The sequence below is a fragment of the Erythrolamprus reginae genome, chromosome 1 (genome assembly GCF_031021105.1).
Source record: "Erythrolamprus reginae isolate rEryReg1 chromosome 1, rEryReg1.hap1, whole genome shotgun sequence".
Taxonomy (NCBI): Eukaryota; Metazoa; Chordata; class Lepidosauria; order Squamata; family Dipsadidae; genus Erythrolamprus; species Erythrolamprus reginae.
The window spans coordinates 166,874,645-166,894,331 of NC_091950.1; the positions used below are offsets into that span (position 1 = coordinate 166,874,645).

General features: G+C 39.7%; 2 protein-coding genes across 2 annotated transcripts in view; both read right to left on the minus strand.

The window, feature by feature from the left end:
- The window catches only part of LCT (lactase), a 35,572-nt gene extending 30,871 nt beyond the window's left edge, over positions 1-4,701 (minus strand). The window contains exons 1-4 of the mRNA XM_070753781.1: positions 4,008-4,701; positions 3,429-3,505; positions 1,361-1,444; positions 344-446 (exon numbers count right to left, since the gene is read on the minus strand). Of these exons, the coding sequence (XP_070609882.1) occupies positions 344-446; positions 1,361-1,444; positions 3,429-3,505; positions 4,008-4,701 (958 nt within the window). The remainder of the gene's footprint in view (positions 1-343; positions 447-1,360; positions 1,445-3,428; positions 3,506-4,007) is intronic.
- Positions 4,702-5,684: 983 nt separating this feature from the next.
- Positions 5,685-19,687, minus strand: part of MCM6 (minichromosome maintenance complex component 6) — a 37,692-nt gene continuing 23,689 nt past the window's right edge. Inside the window, exons 14-17 of the mRNA XM_070731413.1 lie at positions 12,222-12,357; positions 9,625-9,789; positions 7,656-7,795; positions 5,685-6,224 (exon numbers count right to left, since the gene is read on the minus strand). Coding sequence (XP_070587514.1) covers positions 6,111-6,224; positions 7,656-7,795; positions 9,625-9,789; positions 12,222-12,357 — 555 coding nt within the window. The 3' untranslated portion in view covers positions 5,685-6,110. The remainder of the gene's footprint in view (positions 6,225-7,655; positions 7,796-9,624; positions 9,790-12,221; positions 12,358-19,687) is intronic.

Here is a 19,687-nt window from a genome sequence, read left to right on the forward strand (position 1 = left end):
AACGGATTCAATGCAATAAATAGATAAGCAAGAATAAGTAAGAATTTTAGGTTTGACTACTGGCACCTTCTTAAGCTCTTTATCAAGAGAAGTCTAAAACCTTCTGCTAAGTGCAATATCCTCCTTTATGCTCAAGAGAAACTGCTTAATTTGCAGCTCATATAACAAGGTTATCCTCTAATGTGATGTTATTGCTCTCAACCACAAGAATCCATTTTTATTTCCCCCTTCCAATTGAAATAAATGTGCAGGAGGAAAATTGCTATATTTGTCTTGCTTCCTAATCCATATATGTCTAAGCCACACAAAAGTACCACTTAGCTTTCCCACACAAGAAACATACCACTGAAAATGGAAGCCATTGTTGTAGGTAGGCTTTCTTCAACGGAAAAACATCCAGAGAAGTTTAGAGTAAAGAGTAGAACATCCTTATCATGTATGACATGCTGAAACCAAAACATACTAAGTTATGACATGTGTTAGTCTTAAGTGACAGTCAAGTTCACCCTGGAGAAAATATGTGTGGGTGCTAGGAATTGAATGACTTGGCTATCAATTAATCAAATCTTACTTAAGGGAGAATTACTCCCTGTAAAACAAAGAAGCAACAATGCTTTTCCTAAGAGGTGTAGAAAGATTTGGTAAATGCTGGTGAGTGCCGATGTATGAATAAACCTCTCCACCAACATCCTTCCTCACCCTGAGTTTTTTTGTTATATTTGGTCAAAATCCTCAGACAGCACATCAGAATGGCCCTTAATTGAAAAAGCCTTCCCGTTTAGACCAAGGGCAACATTAAAGACTCATTCTAACGCATGCTTAAAAAAATGACTAATCTGAACTGAAATGGATATTGATCAAAAGAAAAGATTTGGAGGTTAGAATATCAGAACACACATATTGGATTTATTACCCAGTTAAATGAAAACTGCGGTTTTCTATTCACTTGGGCAAACCCAATAAACATCTTTTTTCTTTCTTTTTTTGCCAAATAAATACATAGAAAATTGAGCACTGTGCAAGGTTCAGGCAAATTCTGTGCCTTGTTTCTAAATGAGCATTCTGTAAAATTAGTTGCAGTATATCTGCTTTGGAGATGAACTGCCAGCTTAGCACCAAATTGCACCCACATTCATTCAGGGGAACTTAGTGAAGGTTCCCCAGACAGGCAACGTATCTCACCCAGATGTGTTCAATTACAGAATCTTTGAAGAGAGGTTGATAGTCCAACCCATCTGAAAAGCACTGAATGGAGGAAGGCTGATGTAGAGGCATGCAAAAAGTTTGCATTAATATCACCAAGGCCATTCAAGAAATGGTTTGCAGAATACTATAAATTGGTGCAATTGATCTGAATTACCTTGATTTCGCTGAGCATCTTTTCAATAGTTGCTTCGGTCTTACAGTTGTACCGTAGGCTGAGAGACAGAAAATCTATAGAGGCCTAAAATGAAACAGAACCTTGTTATGGAGAGGCCATAAATATCTGCAACCATTTCTGCAGTTATACCTCCGGAAGAACATTCGTCAGGATATTCAGGGATAACTGCCAAGGGAGGTGATCCAAATCGGAGGCATGGCTAGCCCCGGTTTTTTTACATGTGTGGTCCATGTGACACACATAAATTCTAATGCTGTTGATTCTTGATCCACACCTCCCTCCTCAATGCTCCTTTTATATTATATTTTGGAAGTAGGTTTATTTTTAAAACACCATTTATACTTTGATGGCTGGTTCGAAGGAAAATAACAGCATTATACAAAGAGAATGAATTATGGAGCAGAATTATTTTAGCATGGGGATCGTCTGATTTTCAGATTTTAAAGATGGATCAGCTACTCTTGCATGCTAATGCAAATCTAACAAAAATCCATAACCCCTGAAATTACACCACACACAAAATCTCAAAGATTTATTCCCGTTTTACATCCTCCAAATGTAAAGGTGAAAAAAAATTACTGCAAAACAGAGAAATCACTATTTGGAAATATTGAATAAAATACCCGAAGGTTATATATGCAATACAGCAAAGTACAGCAGCAAACAGGTTCATTTTCTTCTAAAGCATAGCATATTAACTTTATTTATCAACTTGAAGACTTTTGCCTTAAAAAAAGAAAGCAGACCCTTTATTATTTAAATGCTTAAATCATTCAATGCAATTGATGACAAGAACACATAGATTTGGTGCTAAGATAGAGGTGTCAAACTTCTGTCGTCGTGGCATCGTCAGGTGAAGTACTGTGACTTTTCACCCTTCGCTAAACTGGGTGTGGGCGTGGCCAGTGCGTCATGTTATCATCACATGTTTTGGGACGTTTTTGCCCTTCGCAGAGCTGACCTTTGCATGACACATCTTGCCCACGAGATGCCACTCCTGATCCTAACCTTATTTCTATGGGGTATAATTTTCATCCCCATAGAAACCAAAAAAGGCACGTGCATTCAATTGGATAACCTATTGATGATTTCCATATGCCTTCTCATATGGAAGACAATAACTGCAAAAAAACAAAATTAGATTAGTTCTGAAGATATTCTGAGAATACAGTGGTACCTCTACCTAAGAACTTATGAACTTTTCTAAATAAGAATCGTGTGTTCAATTTTTTTTTGCCTCTTCTCAAGAACCATTTTCCACTTACAAACCCGAGCCTCCGAAACTGTAACCGGAAAAGGCAGAGAGAAGCCTCTGTGGGGCCTCTAGGAATCTCCCGGGAGGAAACAGGTCTGGAAAAGGCAGGGAGAAGCCTCCATGGGGCCTTTTTAGGAATCTCCTGGGAGGAAACAGGGCCTCCACCCTCCGTGTGGTTTCCCCAATCGCACACATTATTTGCTTTTACATTGATTTCTATGGGAAAAATGGCTTCTTCTTACAAACTTTTCTACTTAAGAACCTGGTCACGGAAGGAATTAAGTTTGTAAGTAGAGGTACCACTGTATTAAAATATTCGCATCCAACATTTTGCTTCCTAAAATAGCTCACTTGCATATTTAGGAAAATTGCTCAGCTAACTTGAACAGAAAAATCCTTGTCTACCCCCCAATGGCCATACTTCAAAAGGCTGGTATTCCCATACTGTGATTATAACTAATGGCCCTTTCTATAAATGGGCTTATCTCTATAAATGTGTCATATTCCCTTTTGAGATTAGCTAGGCTACGGTAATTAATTGCTGTGAATTCCATAAAGACATCAGGTACAGTACAAAATGTTTTATGCTATGTTATTTTCCAACAGGACCTTCAGCTTGCCAGATGCTAGACAATCTCAAACAGGCTACAAGAACTGCTTCATTAAACTGCTAATGGGCTCCGTTTGCTTTGGGGAAATTCTGTGTCATAGGTTTTGCAAGTTATAATTCTTTTTTCCCCTCCAGCTATAGTTTGGAGACTAATCTGATTCCAAGAAAATTAAACACATTACCCAAACTGAAGATATGAATGATTCTGGAAGAACTAGCCGATTATCACTAAAGTCCATGGAAATGGATACTTTTCCATCTGAAAAATTAAGGAAAAAACACATTATTAGAAGCATCCAAATAGAAAAATGTATGGAAAGAAAGAACCAATATTTAAGTAGTTAGGAGGCTTCGGGTAAGTCCTGAGGATTTGGCAGCACTAGAGAATGAATGAGTGAATAAATAAAATGACTAGTGAACTATTCAAAAAGAAGCAGGATGCATGTTTTCATCTATGCCTGTGGATAGGAAATGAGATAGGAATGGCTTTGATGGATTTGATATAATGATGGGAAAAAACAAACAGCTTATATTTAAGAAAGCCATGATAAGAAGCAAGGAATTCAACTGAGAATATTGATAGGATTCTTTGAAATATTATCCCTTTTAGTCTACTCTGCTAGTCTTAAAAGATGCCACCTTGTGATACTTTCCCACAATATGGGAATTAGCTCACTAGAGCTCTGCACTCACTTATTCTATATGCTCCAGTCTCTAAAATTTACATTGCCTAAAATTTCAATTTGTTCATACATACATACCTCTAAATGAGTGTTTTTCATGGTATATTTTATAAGCTTTTTGATGAGCTGAAACTAGCATTTGTAGAGGAAAGGCCTTTGGATCCTCAAGAGATAATTCCTTGATATTTTCAGGCAAATGGCTGAAAGTGATCCAGGTGCCCACTGATTCGCCAAAAGTCCTAAATGAAAAGTCTGCATATTCAGCAAAAAGATCAGCAAAAGTGGTAGATGAAAGCTGGGTGCCTAAAGATTTTGGCAAACCATGTTGATGCAGAATCAAAACTGGCTTAAGATCTGCAGATTTGAGGGTTTTGAGAAGTTGTTGGTAGCATTCCACATTTCTCTTGTTGGGCTTTTGGGACTTCATTTCTGGCAGGATACGAGACCACGGCAAGGCCACTTTAAAATGCGTCACACCTTTTGTACGAAGCTTGGCAAAGTGTGATGACAAAGAAGTTAGTGACCGTTGATGGCAAAGACAATCTAGCTGAGCCTCTACCGAATAAAGCATAGGTTCTCCCATACATCTTCTCTCAAAATTTAATGTATTCATTAACTCAACAGAAAGAGGACCTGCGATGAAAATACGCCCTTGACCAGGGCCAAATTTCCAGTCTTCTCCAAAGCAAAAAAAAGGAAAGAGAAAAACTAAACATATCTTATAAATTAGCTCCATGTCTGCAGATGCTATAGCAAGGGACTCATGCCGCATTTATATTAGATCAGGGATAATAAAATTTAACATTTAACTTTTATAACTGATAAGATACAAAGGTGCCTAATGGCAATGTACTACAATAATACCATGAAATATTTAATTCTCTTAATGTCTTCTATTAAAAGTAGGAAGCAAGCATTGAAAATGCAACTTAGGTTACAGAACTTATTACTTATTAATATGCTGCCAAGTCCATAGGTCACCAACCATCCAAATGGAGTCTAGGCAAATGTTGAGAAGATAACAGTCAACAGTGCCAATGTAACTCTTGTGGGATACTTGGTATATTCAGTCACATCTTTAAGGTATTTTTTTTAAATCCAAATTGTGCTTCAAAGGACCAGAAGGGGATTAGAATCAATACAGAGGACACATATACATCTGGCTAGCTCAGGTGGATTCTAAAACACACACAGAAACTATGAGTTTTTACCCAACATGGTATTCCCAATACTAAAAATTCACCTTGACAAATAGGTAGCAATGAGCCACCCTGAGTCCTCGGGGAAGGGCGGCATACAAATCAAATCAATCAATCAATCAATGAGATTTTCTGGATTTAAAAAAGTGTTATGTCTAAAAATTAAAACTATCCTTGTAGCATGGGTCAAACTGGATTATCAGGACCACCTACCTTTTCTTTAAATTAGATTCAATTTATATCTTAATCTGTGTGAATTTCTTTCCATTTGATCAAGGCTAAATAACAAAATTACCATGGTCCCAAATTATAATATTTTAGCATAACAAATCTAAAAATCGATTTTGATGTTTGGACTAATTATCTTTATCCAGCAAGATCAACATATAGTACTAGGATGTGCAAAAAGCTATATAAAAATTGAATAAATAAACAAACAATGAATGAAAGGCTTTGACCATGAAACTCCTGAATTTAAAGAGTGCCATTCTGAGATCAGACGAACAACCCACATGCTTTGAAAACTTTTTCCCCAAAATAAAACAAAACTTAGCTATTTTTAGTTTAACAATGTATTTTATTTTAGTAATTGCAACCTAAAAATGGCATACCAAGTATGAAGCAATGTATTTTCTGTGTGATGCATAAACAATTCATTCTGAAAATGAATACATGTATTAGTGAACTTTTTTTATTTATTGGACACAAATAAGAGATTTACAGAGAAAGATTGCACCACTGAATAGGATTTTTAAAATGTAAAATACAGAAGAAGCAGATGTCAGCTTTAAAAAATCGGTTTCCTTTACCAGGTTTTATAACTTGTGCTTTTATCTCTACAAAAGATTACTTAAAAAGGCAAGGTAGGCGAATTCCAAGATAAATCTTGGATTAGTCCGCTATCTACAACTGATGTGTATCAGCTAGTGAGCTATTATCTCACTGGTACGAAATGGATTTTGTAGCACTGCTCGCTCAGTCCCTAATCTTCCAGCAAGTAGTTAGGATTAACTACAAGATAGGGGTCTTCATCAAAGCTCTGTGCTTCCACGGAATCTTTTAATCCTGAATGTGTGAGTTCAATTAGAATGTGATCCTGAAAAGAGAGAATTTTTGGTCAGATCATGTTTATAAAAGACCTGAATTGCTATCAAACTAAGTGCAATCAGTTTCACCTCAGACCTATTTCCAAGTAGCAATTAATATTTTGCTGTCTTGGTCTTGCTTGCTATATTATGATGAATACATCCGTTTTTACAACGTTGCAATTTTAAAAGTCAGGAGAAAGGTGTAATTTGCATAAATGCTAACAAAGCTTAATGTTGCATTTTTATATATTTCTGTTCCAAAACTAAAGACTTTTCCATTTTCTAGATATGCACAGAATTTTAATGTTTATCTAAGAGTAAACAGCAGCCTTTATACTAGGGGTGTCAAAATCGATTTCATTGAGGGCCGCATCAGGGTTGTGTTTGAGCTTGGGGGTTAGGGTGGGCGTGACCAACTTGATGTCACTCGTAGCAGGGGCGCCAGTAATGGCCTGAGTGCTCTGCCAGCGAAAATGGGCTCCCAATCTCTGTTTTTGGCTGGGATGGCCTCCTGTAACCCACCGCTAGTGAAGATGGAGCGCCGCACACCTTGAGTTTGACACCCCTACTTTACACCATAACTCACACATTTGATCCTGTTAATTCCGTGGCAAACGTCAATATAAAATGCTCTATGTGGTCCTTTACATATTTAAATAGAAACTCGCAACAATTGCCTTGCTTAGCAATGGAAATTTTAGTCCCTGTATGTCTAGGACTGCCTGTAATAACGAATAAACTTTATTTGTATCAGTGAAGTTTATCTGTATCAGTGACAAGTAGTCTTTGACTTAAGAATCACAATTGGGTCCAACATTTCTGTTCTAAGCAAGGCAATTGTTAAGTGAATCATGCCATCATATTCATAATCAAATCTTTATTTGGTCATAGATTAGCATGGTGAACTACTGCAGTTGTTAAATGAATCATATAGTTGTTAAACAATAGCAATAGCATTTAGACATATATACCGCTTCATAGGACTTTTACAACCCAGTTTACAGAATCAGCATATTCCCCCCAACAATCTGGGTCCTCGTTTTACCCACCTCGGAAGCCTGAATGGCTGAGTCAACCTTGAGCTGGTGGTGAGATTTGAACTGCTGAACTACAGCTAGCAGTTACCTGGAGTAGCCTGTAATGCTGCACTCTAAACACTGTGCCACCCTGGCTCTAACAAATCCAGCCTCCCCATTGACTGCTTGTAGGAAGCCATCTGGGAAGTTTGCAAATGGGGATCACATGACCCCAGGATGCTGCAACTGTTGCTAAGCACCCAAATGTCAATCATGTGACCATGGGGATGTTGACATAGCCACAAGTGCAAAGACCAGTCATAAATCACGTTTTTCAATGCTGTTAGAATTTTGTATGGTCAGACTCTGCATAATATTTACGTTCAAACAGAACCCCAGGACTTGGAGTCTATGTATACGTACATAGTGGGTAAGACGATGAATCACTCTTTCGATTATTTTCTTTTTATTGATGAGTTCTTCTTCAGAATCTATTTCGGATTCAATCTCCTTTAAATACCAGTTGATGAGCTCACTCTTTTTAAAGGCAGCGTCGTCATTCTCTGCAATCAGGTGAAAATACTTTTATAAACATTTTGTTAATAATACATTTAACAGTTATGTAATTTTAGCATACTTTATATTCACATCTCAATCACTGTGCCCTCTAAGATGCGCGCCTGCACGCCCGCGCACCCCAAAACACCCCCCGCGCACCCTTTCCCAAGGCCACGCAAGGAGCCGCAGCTGCCCTCGCCCCCCCAGCGACTCCAGCCCTCGCATCCCTGGCTTCTCACCGTTGCCCCCGCCCGCCCACCCGATCTGCCCCTCCTCCTCCTCTGCTTCCCGCCTTGGGGTGCGGCTCCTCCCGTGGCGGTGGCGGCTTCTCATCCTCCAGATCCGGCCGCTAGCCGCTCCGAATGCTTTGGAAACGCCCGCCATGTCCCTCTCGCAGTCCCTTCGCGAGAGTGCTTTCATCCTGGCTGTCAGCAAAGGGGCTGCAGGAGAGGCGGGGCAGGTGTTCTTCTCACAGCCGGTGAACGTTAGTTGAATGTTGGGCATGCGTGCGCGTGCTCGCCATCCCCCTGCCAGGCCACCCAGAACATTCAAACTAAGAAAAACCTTTGCTGGCCTCCGCAGGGAAGAAAGGAAGAGAGAGAAAGAGAGAACAAGAGAGAGAGCAACAGACAGAGCAAGATAAAATGAGAAAGAGAAAGAGAGATAGCAAGAGAGAGAGAGAACGAGAGAGAAAGTGTGTGTGTGAGAGAGAAAGCAAGAGAGAGAGAAAGAAAACAAGAGAGAGAGAAATGATAGAAAAAAGGGGAGAAAAAAGAGAAATGAGAAAATGATTGAGGCAGAGAATGACAGGAAAGAGAAACCGAGAGAAGTGATTCTTGATTTAAAGCATATGGTAAAAGCACTTAAATAACAGAGAAAAAAACCCCCAGCTCTCACCTGTTTTTATTAATAGTTATGTTTTTGGTTTTGCTGGTTGTTTTAGTTTTAATAGTAATAGATTTTGGTTTTGTTTTATTATTAATTTCTTTTAATAAAAAAGAAGGGATTTATTTATTTATTTATGTATACTTCTATGTCGCCCAGTCCCAAGGGGACTGCCACTCAGATGCTATACTTTTCCGCCCACCCCGAAAAAAAATTAGAGGGAACATTGATCTCAATTATCTTTATATCCTTGTAAAGTCTGATAAAAATGGAGTGTCTCCACGGCTAAGCAAGTTTATGGCTGAAATGAAAACCGCAGCATTTCGTACAAGGTCCCTGCCTGCATGGGAACGGAACTGATACATATCACAAATGGAAAACACTCATAAAACAGTGCGTTGGAAATCAAAGCTTTTGCATAGTGATCTGACACTTTTAAGTCAACTGCATTCTGAATTGCTATTCATGTAGAATTCAATACCTTTTCCTCTACCTTAGTAGCAACAGGATTGTTTGAAATAATGCAGGCACCCAGAGGTAGGATGCAGAGGTGAATTCTCTTAAATAATGCGGATAGGATGTATGCAGTTACTCAAACATACAAAAATGAGCAACTAAAGTATGCCTGTATCTATACTGTAGTATCATGGAGTTTTCCCTATAAAGACGGCAATTTTAGGGATAATTGGAACTCCCAGCTTTGAGCAATGCTGTTGATCTAGATCTATCTAGTGAATTGTCTTGTTCTAACTATCTAAAACTATCCAGGTCAATAACCATACACATCTGAAAAAAGATTATAATATATCTGTTCTGTTTTATCAGGATTTATATTTAAAACTCTTCATTCCTATCAGAGATGAAGGAAGTTTGCATATGTTCTAACATCATTTATCCAAATGAAGGGCAGATTTTAGAAGTGCTTCCCCTGAGAGTAATATGTCCTTACCTTCTTCAGATCTCCTAAGATGCATTACAATGAGATTAGAGATTCTTCGATATTCAGGAAAACTAAGTCTCAGAGAGGCCTTTGGTGCCACATCTTTATTTGGATCATCTACGGCATCACTGGTACCATTTACTAAGCCATTAGTAAGTACGTTGTCTTCCTCCCCTTGAAAGCATAAACAATTTTCATGCATTAGGCTGGAATTGATAAAACCACAGCGAAACTTTATCAAGAAATGAATTGGATTAACAAATTGCCTGCTTTATTCATTCAAAATAAACACTCACAAGCCTAATGATTGCCTATTTATCAAGACATTTTTTCTAAAGCCTCTATTATCATTCCTTGCAATAGGAAGGAATAAAGGCCTATGTTGTCTGTTGGTTTGGGAAACTTATTTTGAGAGGTTGAGGATTTCAGACATGCTGCGGTTCAACCCTCCCACAACCCCTTTTTTGAAGCTTTCGAATGGCTGTAAAAGAACGTAAACCTGGTCCCAGAAATGGAAAAGGGATGAATGAACTGTAAAAGGAGCAGTTATAAAAAAATAGTCACAAAAAACCAACTTATTTCTGGGAAGGAATAAAGGGATGAGAAAGGATCTCAAACTAAGCCAGGTTTGAAGATCTGAAAAGAACTCTGATATGTGTTGTGGTTAGCTCTGGCCCAGCTCCTGCCCCAAGGACTGTGGATGTGGGGGAGACATCCACATGCTGCAGGCCTGTTTTGCCCCTGGTGGAATCTGCTGATGAAGGCTCCTCTGACCAAGAAGACATGAGTGACAGGGAGGAGGAGAGTGTGGCAGACAACTCATAAGGAGATCAATAATCTAGCTCCTCCTTGGATTCAGAACAAGAGTTAATGATACAGCCACGCATGCGGAGAGCGATGCATAGGCAACAACAACTGAGAGATTATTATCAAAGAAAATGAGGCCACCTGTAATCAGGGACTGTGCTAATTAGTGAGGCTGCTATAAATAGCAGCCCGTGGGTTTGGCCATTGTGGAGGATTATTTGATCGTTGTGTTTCGTGACTGCTTTGCTGACTTTGATCTTTGTGTGCTGATTTCCCCCCGCTTTGAAACTAAACCAGAGCAAAGTGTGTTTCACTTTGTGAAAGAAGAAGGCTGCAAGCTAAGTATCACAGAACTGATAAGGGACGTGTACAAATTACCAGTTTGTTTGGAGACAAGTGCTCTTTGCTATACAAAAAGAGTGCTCTGTTTATTTGCATTTTCGGTATAAAGAACATTGTTTTGAATTTTCAAACGTGTGTGTGTCTGAAATTGTATCTGTGCATTTTTGGGAGGTTTCTACCAGAGAGCTCGACAGAACAATAGGTGTTCAAGATTCTGTTACTATACTCTATCCCCGTGATGGCGAACCTTTGGCAGGCGTGCCACAGGTGGCACGTAGAGCCATATTGGAGGGCACACGAGGCGTTGCCTTATATTAGCTCCAGCACACATATGCACGCTAGCCAGCTTATTTTCGGCCTTGGGGAAGGACGTTTTGCCTTCTGGAGGCTTTAGGGAAGCTTCCCTGAAGCCCTGGAGTGCAAAAAGTCACCCAATGGGCAAACCGAAAGTTCAGAAAAACAGACACACCCTTTTGGCATGCGTACCAAAAAAGGTTCACCATCACTGTCCTATCTCAATGAAGACATTCCTGAAACCCTTGCTGTTCCTGCACCTTGACCTTGCCTACCTCAAAGGGCTGACCATCGCAAGGCAATAGGAGTTTTATGTCCTAGATTTTTTTTTTTGCCCTTCAGAATGATTTATCTTATAATTGTAATCATATGGTTCATGGGCCTTTTTTTGGTGATGCTGGAATACCTTCTAACCACGGTTGTTGAAAATTGATGGCAGTTTTTTGCCCCCTGTGGTCAAAATCCTAAATAGCTAAACAAATAAAGACCTCCTCTTCCTCAATGATTACAAATATGTGATGTGGGTCTATTTATTTTGTCGCTTCCATCTCTTCAATATTGTGTTGTATTTTTGTCTATTCAAGATATGTATTTTTTTTTTTGCCCCTTGGGCACAAAAAAGGGAGTCTTTACCAGAGCTGCTTGAAAACATTCAGTGGGAGTATTATTTCCCTTCATGTAAATGAATCTTTTCAACCGAAATATTCGCTCACTCCTTTCTGCAACTCTATAGGTTTGGAGACATACTGTAGTCTTAACTCCAAACTAAAAATTAGTTTGCTAGCTAGCTAGCTAGCTAGCTTAGTTTTTGTTACACTTTTCTCATACCATCTCAGAAAATAGCCCAACATTCAGTGAGTTTTACTCCCAAGTAAATGAGTAAAAAGCTCATACAGAGTTGTGCAATAAATCTCTCTTGGCATTTCACAATAGGCATTATGAAATAGAAAAAAGTTGAACCAAGTGCGTATTCAATTAAAAGCATGTTTTGAAAGTAAAAGCCTTCCTAAATTATCACTTTAAAGTTAATTAGAATAGTATCAAGCATGTCTATTGTCAAGGCATTATTAAACTGAACAGTAGTAATAAGTAACACTGACGAAAGAGGCCCAACACCACTCAAACTGGATTGAAAACAAGAAGCAGATGTGGAAATCACTCACTGGCAACTCCATCCTGGTCCTCAGGCTCTTCAACTGATTGTTCTTCATCTTGGTCTAAATTGATATCTGGAGTTTCAACTCGGATGATAGATTTGTTCAATAACCTGAAAGCTTCCTTCACGTGTTTTGGCTGAACCTTGTAAAAACATTTAGGGAGATTCAAAGGAAATTATTTTGTTTCATGTATGTAGTATAATATCACATAAAACTCCTGTGTAGGTTTTACACATGGAGCATGGAAGAACACAACTGCTACCACAGGTGCTGATTGACAGCTTGCAGCAATCTCCCTTATTAGCTGGGCTGGCCAAGGCTGCTGGGAATTGGAGTTAAGCAACAGCAGAAGAGACACAGATATCTCTTCTCTGAGGCTTATAATTCCCTCTTTTTTGGCAAGGAATAAAATACATTAGATCTACTGTCAAATAAAATACATTAGATCTACTGTCAAAGTCCATAAAACTATCCGATATGGTACTTTTAATGAAGTTGGTACAGCACTACACAAGCTTGAATTACGGAACTGTTCAAGAATATATATTAAAAGCTTATATATATAAGCTTTTAATATACCTGTATATTCTTGAACAGTTCTGTAATTCAAGCTTGTGTAGTGCTGTACCAACTTCATTAAAAGTAGCATATCGGATAGTTTTATGGACAGTGTGTGTGTGTGTGTGTGTGTGTGTGTGTATATATACATACATACATATATATATATATATATATATATATATATATATATATATATATATACATACCGTATTTTTCGCTCTATAAGTCGCACCTAGTTTTTAGAGGAGGAAAATAGAAAAAAATATTTTGAGCCAAAAAGTAGGCTAAAATATTTATTACAATAACACTGCCCTAGGGGAATTGGGAAAATATACAAACAAGCCCCCCTCTCTCTTTCTTTCTTTCTCTCTCTCCCTCTTTCTCTCTCTCCCTTTCTCTGTCCCTCTCTTTCTTTCTCTCTGTCCCTCTCTTTCTTTCTCTCTGTCCTTCTTTCTTTCTCTCTGTCCCTCTCTTTCTTTCTCTCTGTCCCTCTCTTTCTTTCTCTCTGTCCCTCTTTCTTTCTCTCTGTCCCTCTCTTTCTTTCTCTCTGTCCCTCTCTTTCTTTCTCTCTGTCCCTCTTTCTTTCTCTCTGTCCCTCTCTTTCTTTCTCTCTGTCCCTCTCTTTCTTTCTCTCTGTCCCTTTCTTTCTCTCTGTCCCTCTTTCTTTCTCTCTCTTATCTCTCCTTCTCTCACTCACTCTCTTTGTATCTCTCTCTTTCTCTCTCTCCTTCTCTATCTCTCCCTCTTTCTCTCTCCCCCTTTCTATCTCTCCTCTCCCTTTCTCTGTCCCTCTATTTCTTTCTCTCTGTTCTTCTCTTTCTTTCTCTCTGTCCCTCTTTCTTTCTCTCTCTTATCTCTCCTTCTCTCACTCACTCTCTTTGTATCTCTCTCTTTCTCTCTCTCCTTCTCTATCTCTCCCTCTTTCTCCCCCTTTCTATCTCTCCTCTCCCTTTCTCTGACCCTCTCTTTCTTTCTCTCTGTTCTTCTCTTTCTTTCTCTCTGTCCCTCTTTCTTTCTCTCTGTCCCTCTCTTTCTTTCTCTCTGTCCCTCTCTTTCTTTCTTTCTCTCTGTCCCTCTCTTTCTTTCTCTCTGTCCCTCTTTCTTTCTCTCTGTCCCTCTCTTTCTTTCTCTCTGTCCCTCTCTTTCTTTCTCTCTGTCCCTCTTTCTCTCTCTTATCTCTCCTTCTCTCACTCACTCTCTTTGTATCTCTCTCTTTCTCTCTCTCCTTCTCTATCTCTCCCTCTTTCTCTCTCCTCCTTTCTATCTCTCCTCTTCCTTTCTCTCTCTCTCTTTCTCCCTTATTTTTTCTGTTTTTCTGCTGTGGGCGGTTTAGGGCCCCTCAAACCCTGACGACCTCGCCCCCGAATCCTGGCCGGGACAGGGCAGCTTCCCCTGACAGGCGCCGCGCGGGGCCGAGGGGGCTCAGCAGGAGGCGCAGCGGCAGGCGGAGAGAGGGAAGGAGGGGGCAGCGGCGTCCCTCCTGGCCTTGGCGACCCTCCCCACCTCCTGCAAACGCGGCGGGCAGCGGGGGAAGAGCGAAGAGCCGGCTCCGGTGGGCGCGGGGCTTGGCTGGCTGGCGGGGGGAGCACCGCTGGTGGTGCAAAGGGAGACCCTCTTCCGGGAGGGAGGGGGCCAGGCAGCAGCTAGCCAGCCGAGTTCGCAGCCAAACTTTGCACAGGCGGCGGCCGGCTGCGAGCGACTGGCTGGGTTTTTGGTCTTCGAGACCTCCCCGCCTCCTGAAGCGATTCCCGTAGCCTTCCCAAAGGCTCGGAACCGCCAACGCTCCTCCGGTGCCGCTCTGCCTCCTAAACCTGCGGGGTGGAGGCGTCCCCCGGCCCAGCACTTCCAGAGGCCGAAAGGCGCGGCTCTCTTCAGGGTTGGAAAGAGGAGAGGCGGCGACAGAGGCGGCGGTCTCCAGATGAGTATATCGCCGCCCCCCCCTCTGCTCCAGCGCCTCCCCCCCCCTCCCTGCCTGCATCTTCGCTCCATAAGACGTGGCTGATTTTTCATCCTACTTTGGGAGGAAAAAAACTGCGTCTTATGGAGCGAAAAATACGGTATGTAGATTGTTCTGAGTTCGGGTTTTGCCCTGTTTAATATTTTGCATGTCTATGCGACGTTTCGGCGAAATCACATTCACCATCATCAGGCTGAAGTTCCAATCTTTGTGTTGTTGTAAATGGACTATTCCATTTACAACAACACAAAGATTGGAACTTCAGCCTGATGATGGTGAATGTGATTTCGCCGAAACGTCGCATAGACATGCAAAATATTACACAGGGCAAAACCCGAACTCAGAACAATCTACATACATATACCCGTGAAAATTTACGAAAACCATAGAGAGGATCCTAAAAAGAACTGAATTAGCCCTAATCAGAAATGAACTCCACAAAAAAAGATTCATACTTGATGAAATCAACAAAAGTCTACTCTCTCTTCACCTTAAAATCAGTAACCAAATACACCCTATACTCTGGGATAAATTCAAACAAATATCAATCTGGAGGGCAGAAACAGAAACCCAATACAAGACTGACACACATAATAAGAAACTCCAAATACTAGAGGTACAGCAAAAACCCAGCCCTCCACAACAACTTATGACCAAAACAGTACATAACATATCAGACAAGATACTCACCACTACAGAAACCAATATTCTTTCAAAAGGATTTAATTTTGCAATAACTCCAAGACGCATACCAACTGAAAACATCATATGTGGAATTGAAACAACTTTAAATAAAATCAACCCAGATACTGCTAACAAAATCAGACTTAAAGTCACTAATATTCTCTGCTCTAGTAAACCTCCTAAAAGCAACATACAGCAGGAAGAAAGAGATGCTCTTATCAATCTGAAGAAAAACCAGGAAATAATAATCCTACCAGCCGATAAAGGAAACTCCACTATAGTAATGAACACAGCAGAATACAAAGAAAAAATGACAAATCTACTACAAAACCCGGCCTACAAACTCCTAAGCACAGATCCTACCACCTACCTAGAAAAAACCACCAAATCTAAAATCAAGGCCTCTCCCATCAGCGAAGAAATCCAGCAAAAAATCATCCCCAGAGAAAAATCTTCCATATGTCCAAAACTCTATGGCCTTCCAAAAATACACAAAGAAGGAATACCTCTCAGACCAATAGTCAGTTCTATAGGCTCCCCTCTACAAAACCTTGCCAAATTTTTAGCCAAATACCTTCAACCATATACAGAAACTATTACCTCATATGTTCAAAATTCATTCCACTTTATACAAATAATTAAAAAACAAAACCTACAACCCGATGACCTACTTGTAAGTTTCGATGTCGTGTCCCTGTTCACACAAATACCTATTAAAGAAGCCTTGACAGCTATCCAGGACAAACACAAACCCCCCAAATATATCCTAGACCTTACCAACCACTGCCTGACCAATACATACTTCATCTATAATGATCAAAGATATAAACAGATAGAGGGAGCCCCCATGGGATCACCTCTATCACCTGTCATAGCCAACCTCTATATGGAATATTTCGAAAATAATGCTTTAGAGCAAGCCAAATACAAACCCAAACTTTGGCTGAGATATGTTGATGATACCTTTGTAATTTGGCCACATGGTAAAGAAAAACTAGACAATTTCCTCACACATCTCAACAGCCTACACCCCAAAATACAGTTTACTATGGAAACAGAAATCAATGATCAACTTCCCTTTCTAGATGTACTGGTCTATAAAAAACCCAATGGCAGCCTAGGACATACTATCTACCAAAAGAAAACCCATACCAACCGTTATCTAAATGCACACTCACACCACCACCCCGCACAAATCACCTCAGTGGCCAAAACTCTCATCACCAGAACCAAACGCTTAGCTGACCATGAGCACTTAAAAACTGAATTGAACAAACTCAAAGATGTACTAATTTCTAATGGATTCAAAGAGAAAACAATAACAAACCTAATCAATAAAGAGACACCCCCCAAAAAACAAGATCAAGAACAGGACAATGGCACCACCATCCTTCCTTACATCAAAGGCACCACGGATAAAATTAGTAAAATTCTACACAAACATAACATCAAAACCTCATTTTGCACTAACCAAAAAATATCTAATATCCTAAGGAGCCCCAAAGATAAAATCCAATTGGAATACCAAGGAATCTATGAAATCCCTTGCAAAACATGTGCAGCCACATACATTGGACAAACTAACCGAAGAGTGAGCCAACGCATAGCAGAACATGTGAATGCAGTCAAAAAACAAGATAAGACCTCCTCCCTTGTCCAGCACATTAAAAAAACAGGGCACGAGGCAATGACTGAGCCCGGGGGCGGGTCTACGGCGAGCAGGCGTGCGAGAGCAGAGCTCCGCTCTCCCAAGCCTGATTTTGCAGTTCGGGGGGTTGAAATTTGGCAGAATTTCGACGCAACCACGTTGGAGAGGTGGCTGAAGTAGCGAGGGTTCCTCCTAGCACGGAGGTGTGAAGCAAGCACCCCGTGTGCAGGAGTGAGAACCTCGCAAACCTCGAAGCAAGAGAGTCACCAAACAACATGGTGACGTTAGTGCTGTGACAGCCCAGCGTAACAGAGGAAGCAAGAGAGTGTAACTACAATCCTATTTACGAAGAAGAAGAACCCAAGTATGATAACAAAAATATATATAGTCAAATTAATGGAAGATTAAGTTAAGAGAGAGCAGCAGCGTGGGACCCACCAAAGTTGGTTAGCGGCTACTCAGCGGTGGGGGAGAAAAGACTAAAAAAAAAAAAAAAATTTCTACTGAGAAACCTGGAAGACCCGGAAGACGTTTGGAGTTAAAACCTAAAACAATAGGAGTGGACTAACAAGCACCCCGTGGAGGAGAAACCTGAAAAACAACTTAAATAACTTAACAACTTAACAACTGTTTGTGAGTTTTGTGACTAAAAGAAACGGTGGAGAATACTAACTTTTGAAAAAAAGAGCCAAACGACGGAGACTGCAGGAACTACAGAATTACAGCGGTAGTGACGAGACACGGAGATACGGAGGTTGCTGAGAGATCGGAAAAGGGAGGAAGTGCTCCAGAGTTTAAAGAAGCTTAAAGAACAAATGGTAAAGAGCTGAGGTCCACGACCAGAGGAATAAATAAACAGCAGCGGTGGAGTGTGCTTGGAAGTGAAGAAGGAGCCTGCAGAAGCTGACAAGATAAGCGGAAAGAGCCAAAAGAAGGTGCAGAGAAGAGGAACATCGGGGGAGGAGGAAGTTAGCTTAACTAAGCACTTACTTATATCTCTTTTCTCTCCTCTTTACCTTCCCTAAATCGAAAAAACTGACTAACTGATTTACTAATTAACTTTCTCCCTGATTAACGGATTAACTGATGACTTGCTATTTATAGCGGAAGAAAAAGAAATTTGACCGAACTTTGATTGAACTCTGATTGAACCTTGATTGAACCCTGATTGAACTCTGATATACTGAACCTGAATGTGAACTTAAAAATCTAAGGACGAAGAATTAGGTAAAACCCCACAACAAATAGAAAGGTTGATTATTATTATTTTTTGGATGAATTGAATCCCTATGAAGTGAATGGTATTAACGATACAACGAAATAAGTAATTAATCTGTATTCCTATTTCTATCTCAGCTATAACATATCTACAATATCTATACTTAGAATATATATATTAGCTTAATAATATTAATATTACTATTGAATATATTGAATTACATTGTATGAATTATACTGATCTATTGGAGTAAAGGAAGAGGGGGGAAAAAGGGGGGGAATATAAGAAAAGAACAATAACAATAACAGCTCATCAACAAGTAGCTCAATATTAAAAGTCTAACTGCGCATTATATACCTTAAGTCTAACTATATATTAGACTCATCTGATTCCAAGAAAATATTAGACATTCAAGTTAATAATCAATTAAAAAGATTAAAATGGCAACTTTCCAGAAATATACAAAAAAACCATCTGGCTCCCCCTCAACCCAAAAATCAATAGTTAGCATGTTAGCAACAGAAAAGGCCAGCAGTACTGGTAATATTAGCAACACCCCACAAACAACGCAGGAGGCATTAATGGCAATTCAAGAAACAATGCTCAAACTGGAGGAAAAATTAGATAGGAACCATGAGGCAATGAGGGAAGATATGCAAAAAATGGACAATAAAATTGAAATAATCCATCAAATTTTGGAAAAAAATGAAAGGAGAATAGAACAAATTGAAAAGAAAGTAGAACAAAATGACAAAAAAGTAGTAACAATGGATGATAAATTGATGCAATTAAATAGAGAGTTAGAAGAATCAATAATTAATTTTGAGGTCGATAGAGCAGAATTTTACGTCAGATTCCAAAATGTAGAAGAAGAGAAAGATGAGAATTTAGTAGAGACAATGACAGAAATGATAGCTAATATATTACAAAAAGATAAACAAGAAACAGCTAATGGAATAGATGAGATTTACAGGGTGAACACTAACTACGCCCGAAAACATAAGCTTCCTAGGGAAGTACACGTGAGATGTGTAAAAAAGGAGATTAGAAATGAAATATTGAAAATTACAAAAGACGAAGCAATAATTCATAATGGGAAGGAAATCAGAGTTCTTAAGCAAATCCCAAAAAAATTAAGGGACAATCGAAGGGGATACCGACCATTGGCAGATTTGTTAAATCAAAGTAAAATTACCTTCAGATGGTTAATTCCGGAGGGGATGCTTATCACATGGAAGAGGAAAAAAATAAAAGTAAATAACGAACTAATGGCACAAGAATTTTATGATGAATTAATAGCGGAAGAGAGGGTGGAAACAGGAAGTCAAAAAGAGATAGAAGAACCCCAGGTAGAATCAGATAGCGGGAAAGAAGGAACTTCTAAAGATATAGTACAGGAGGAA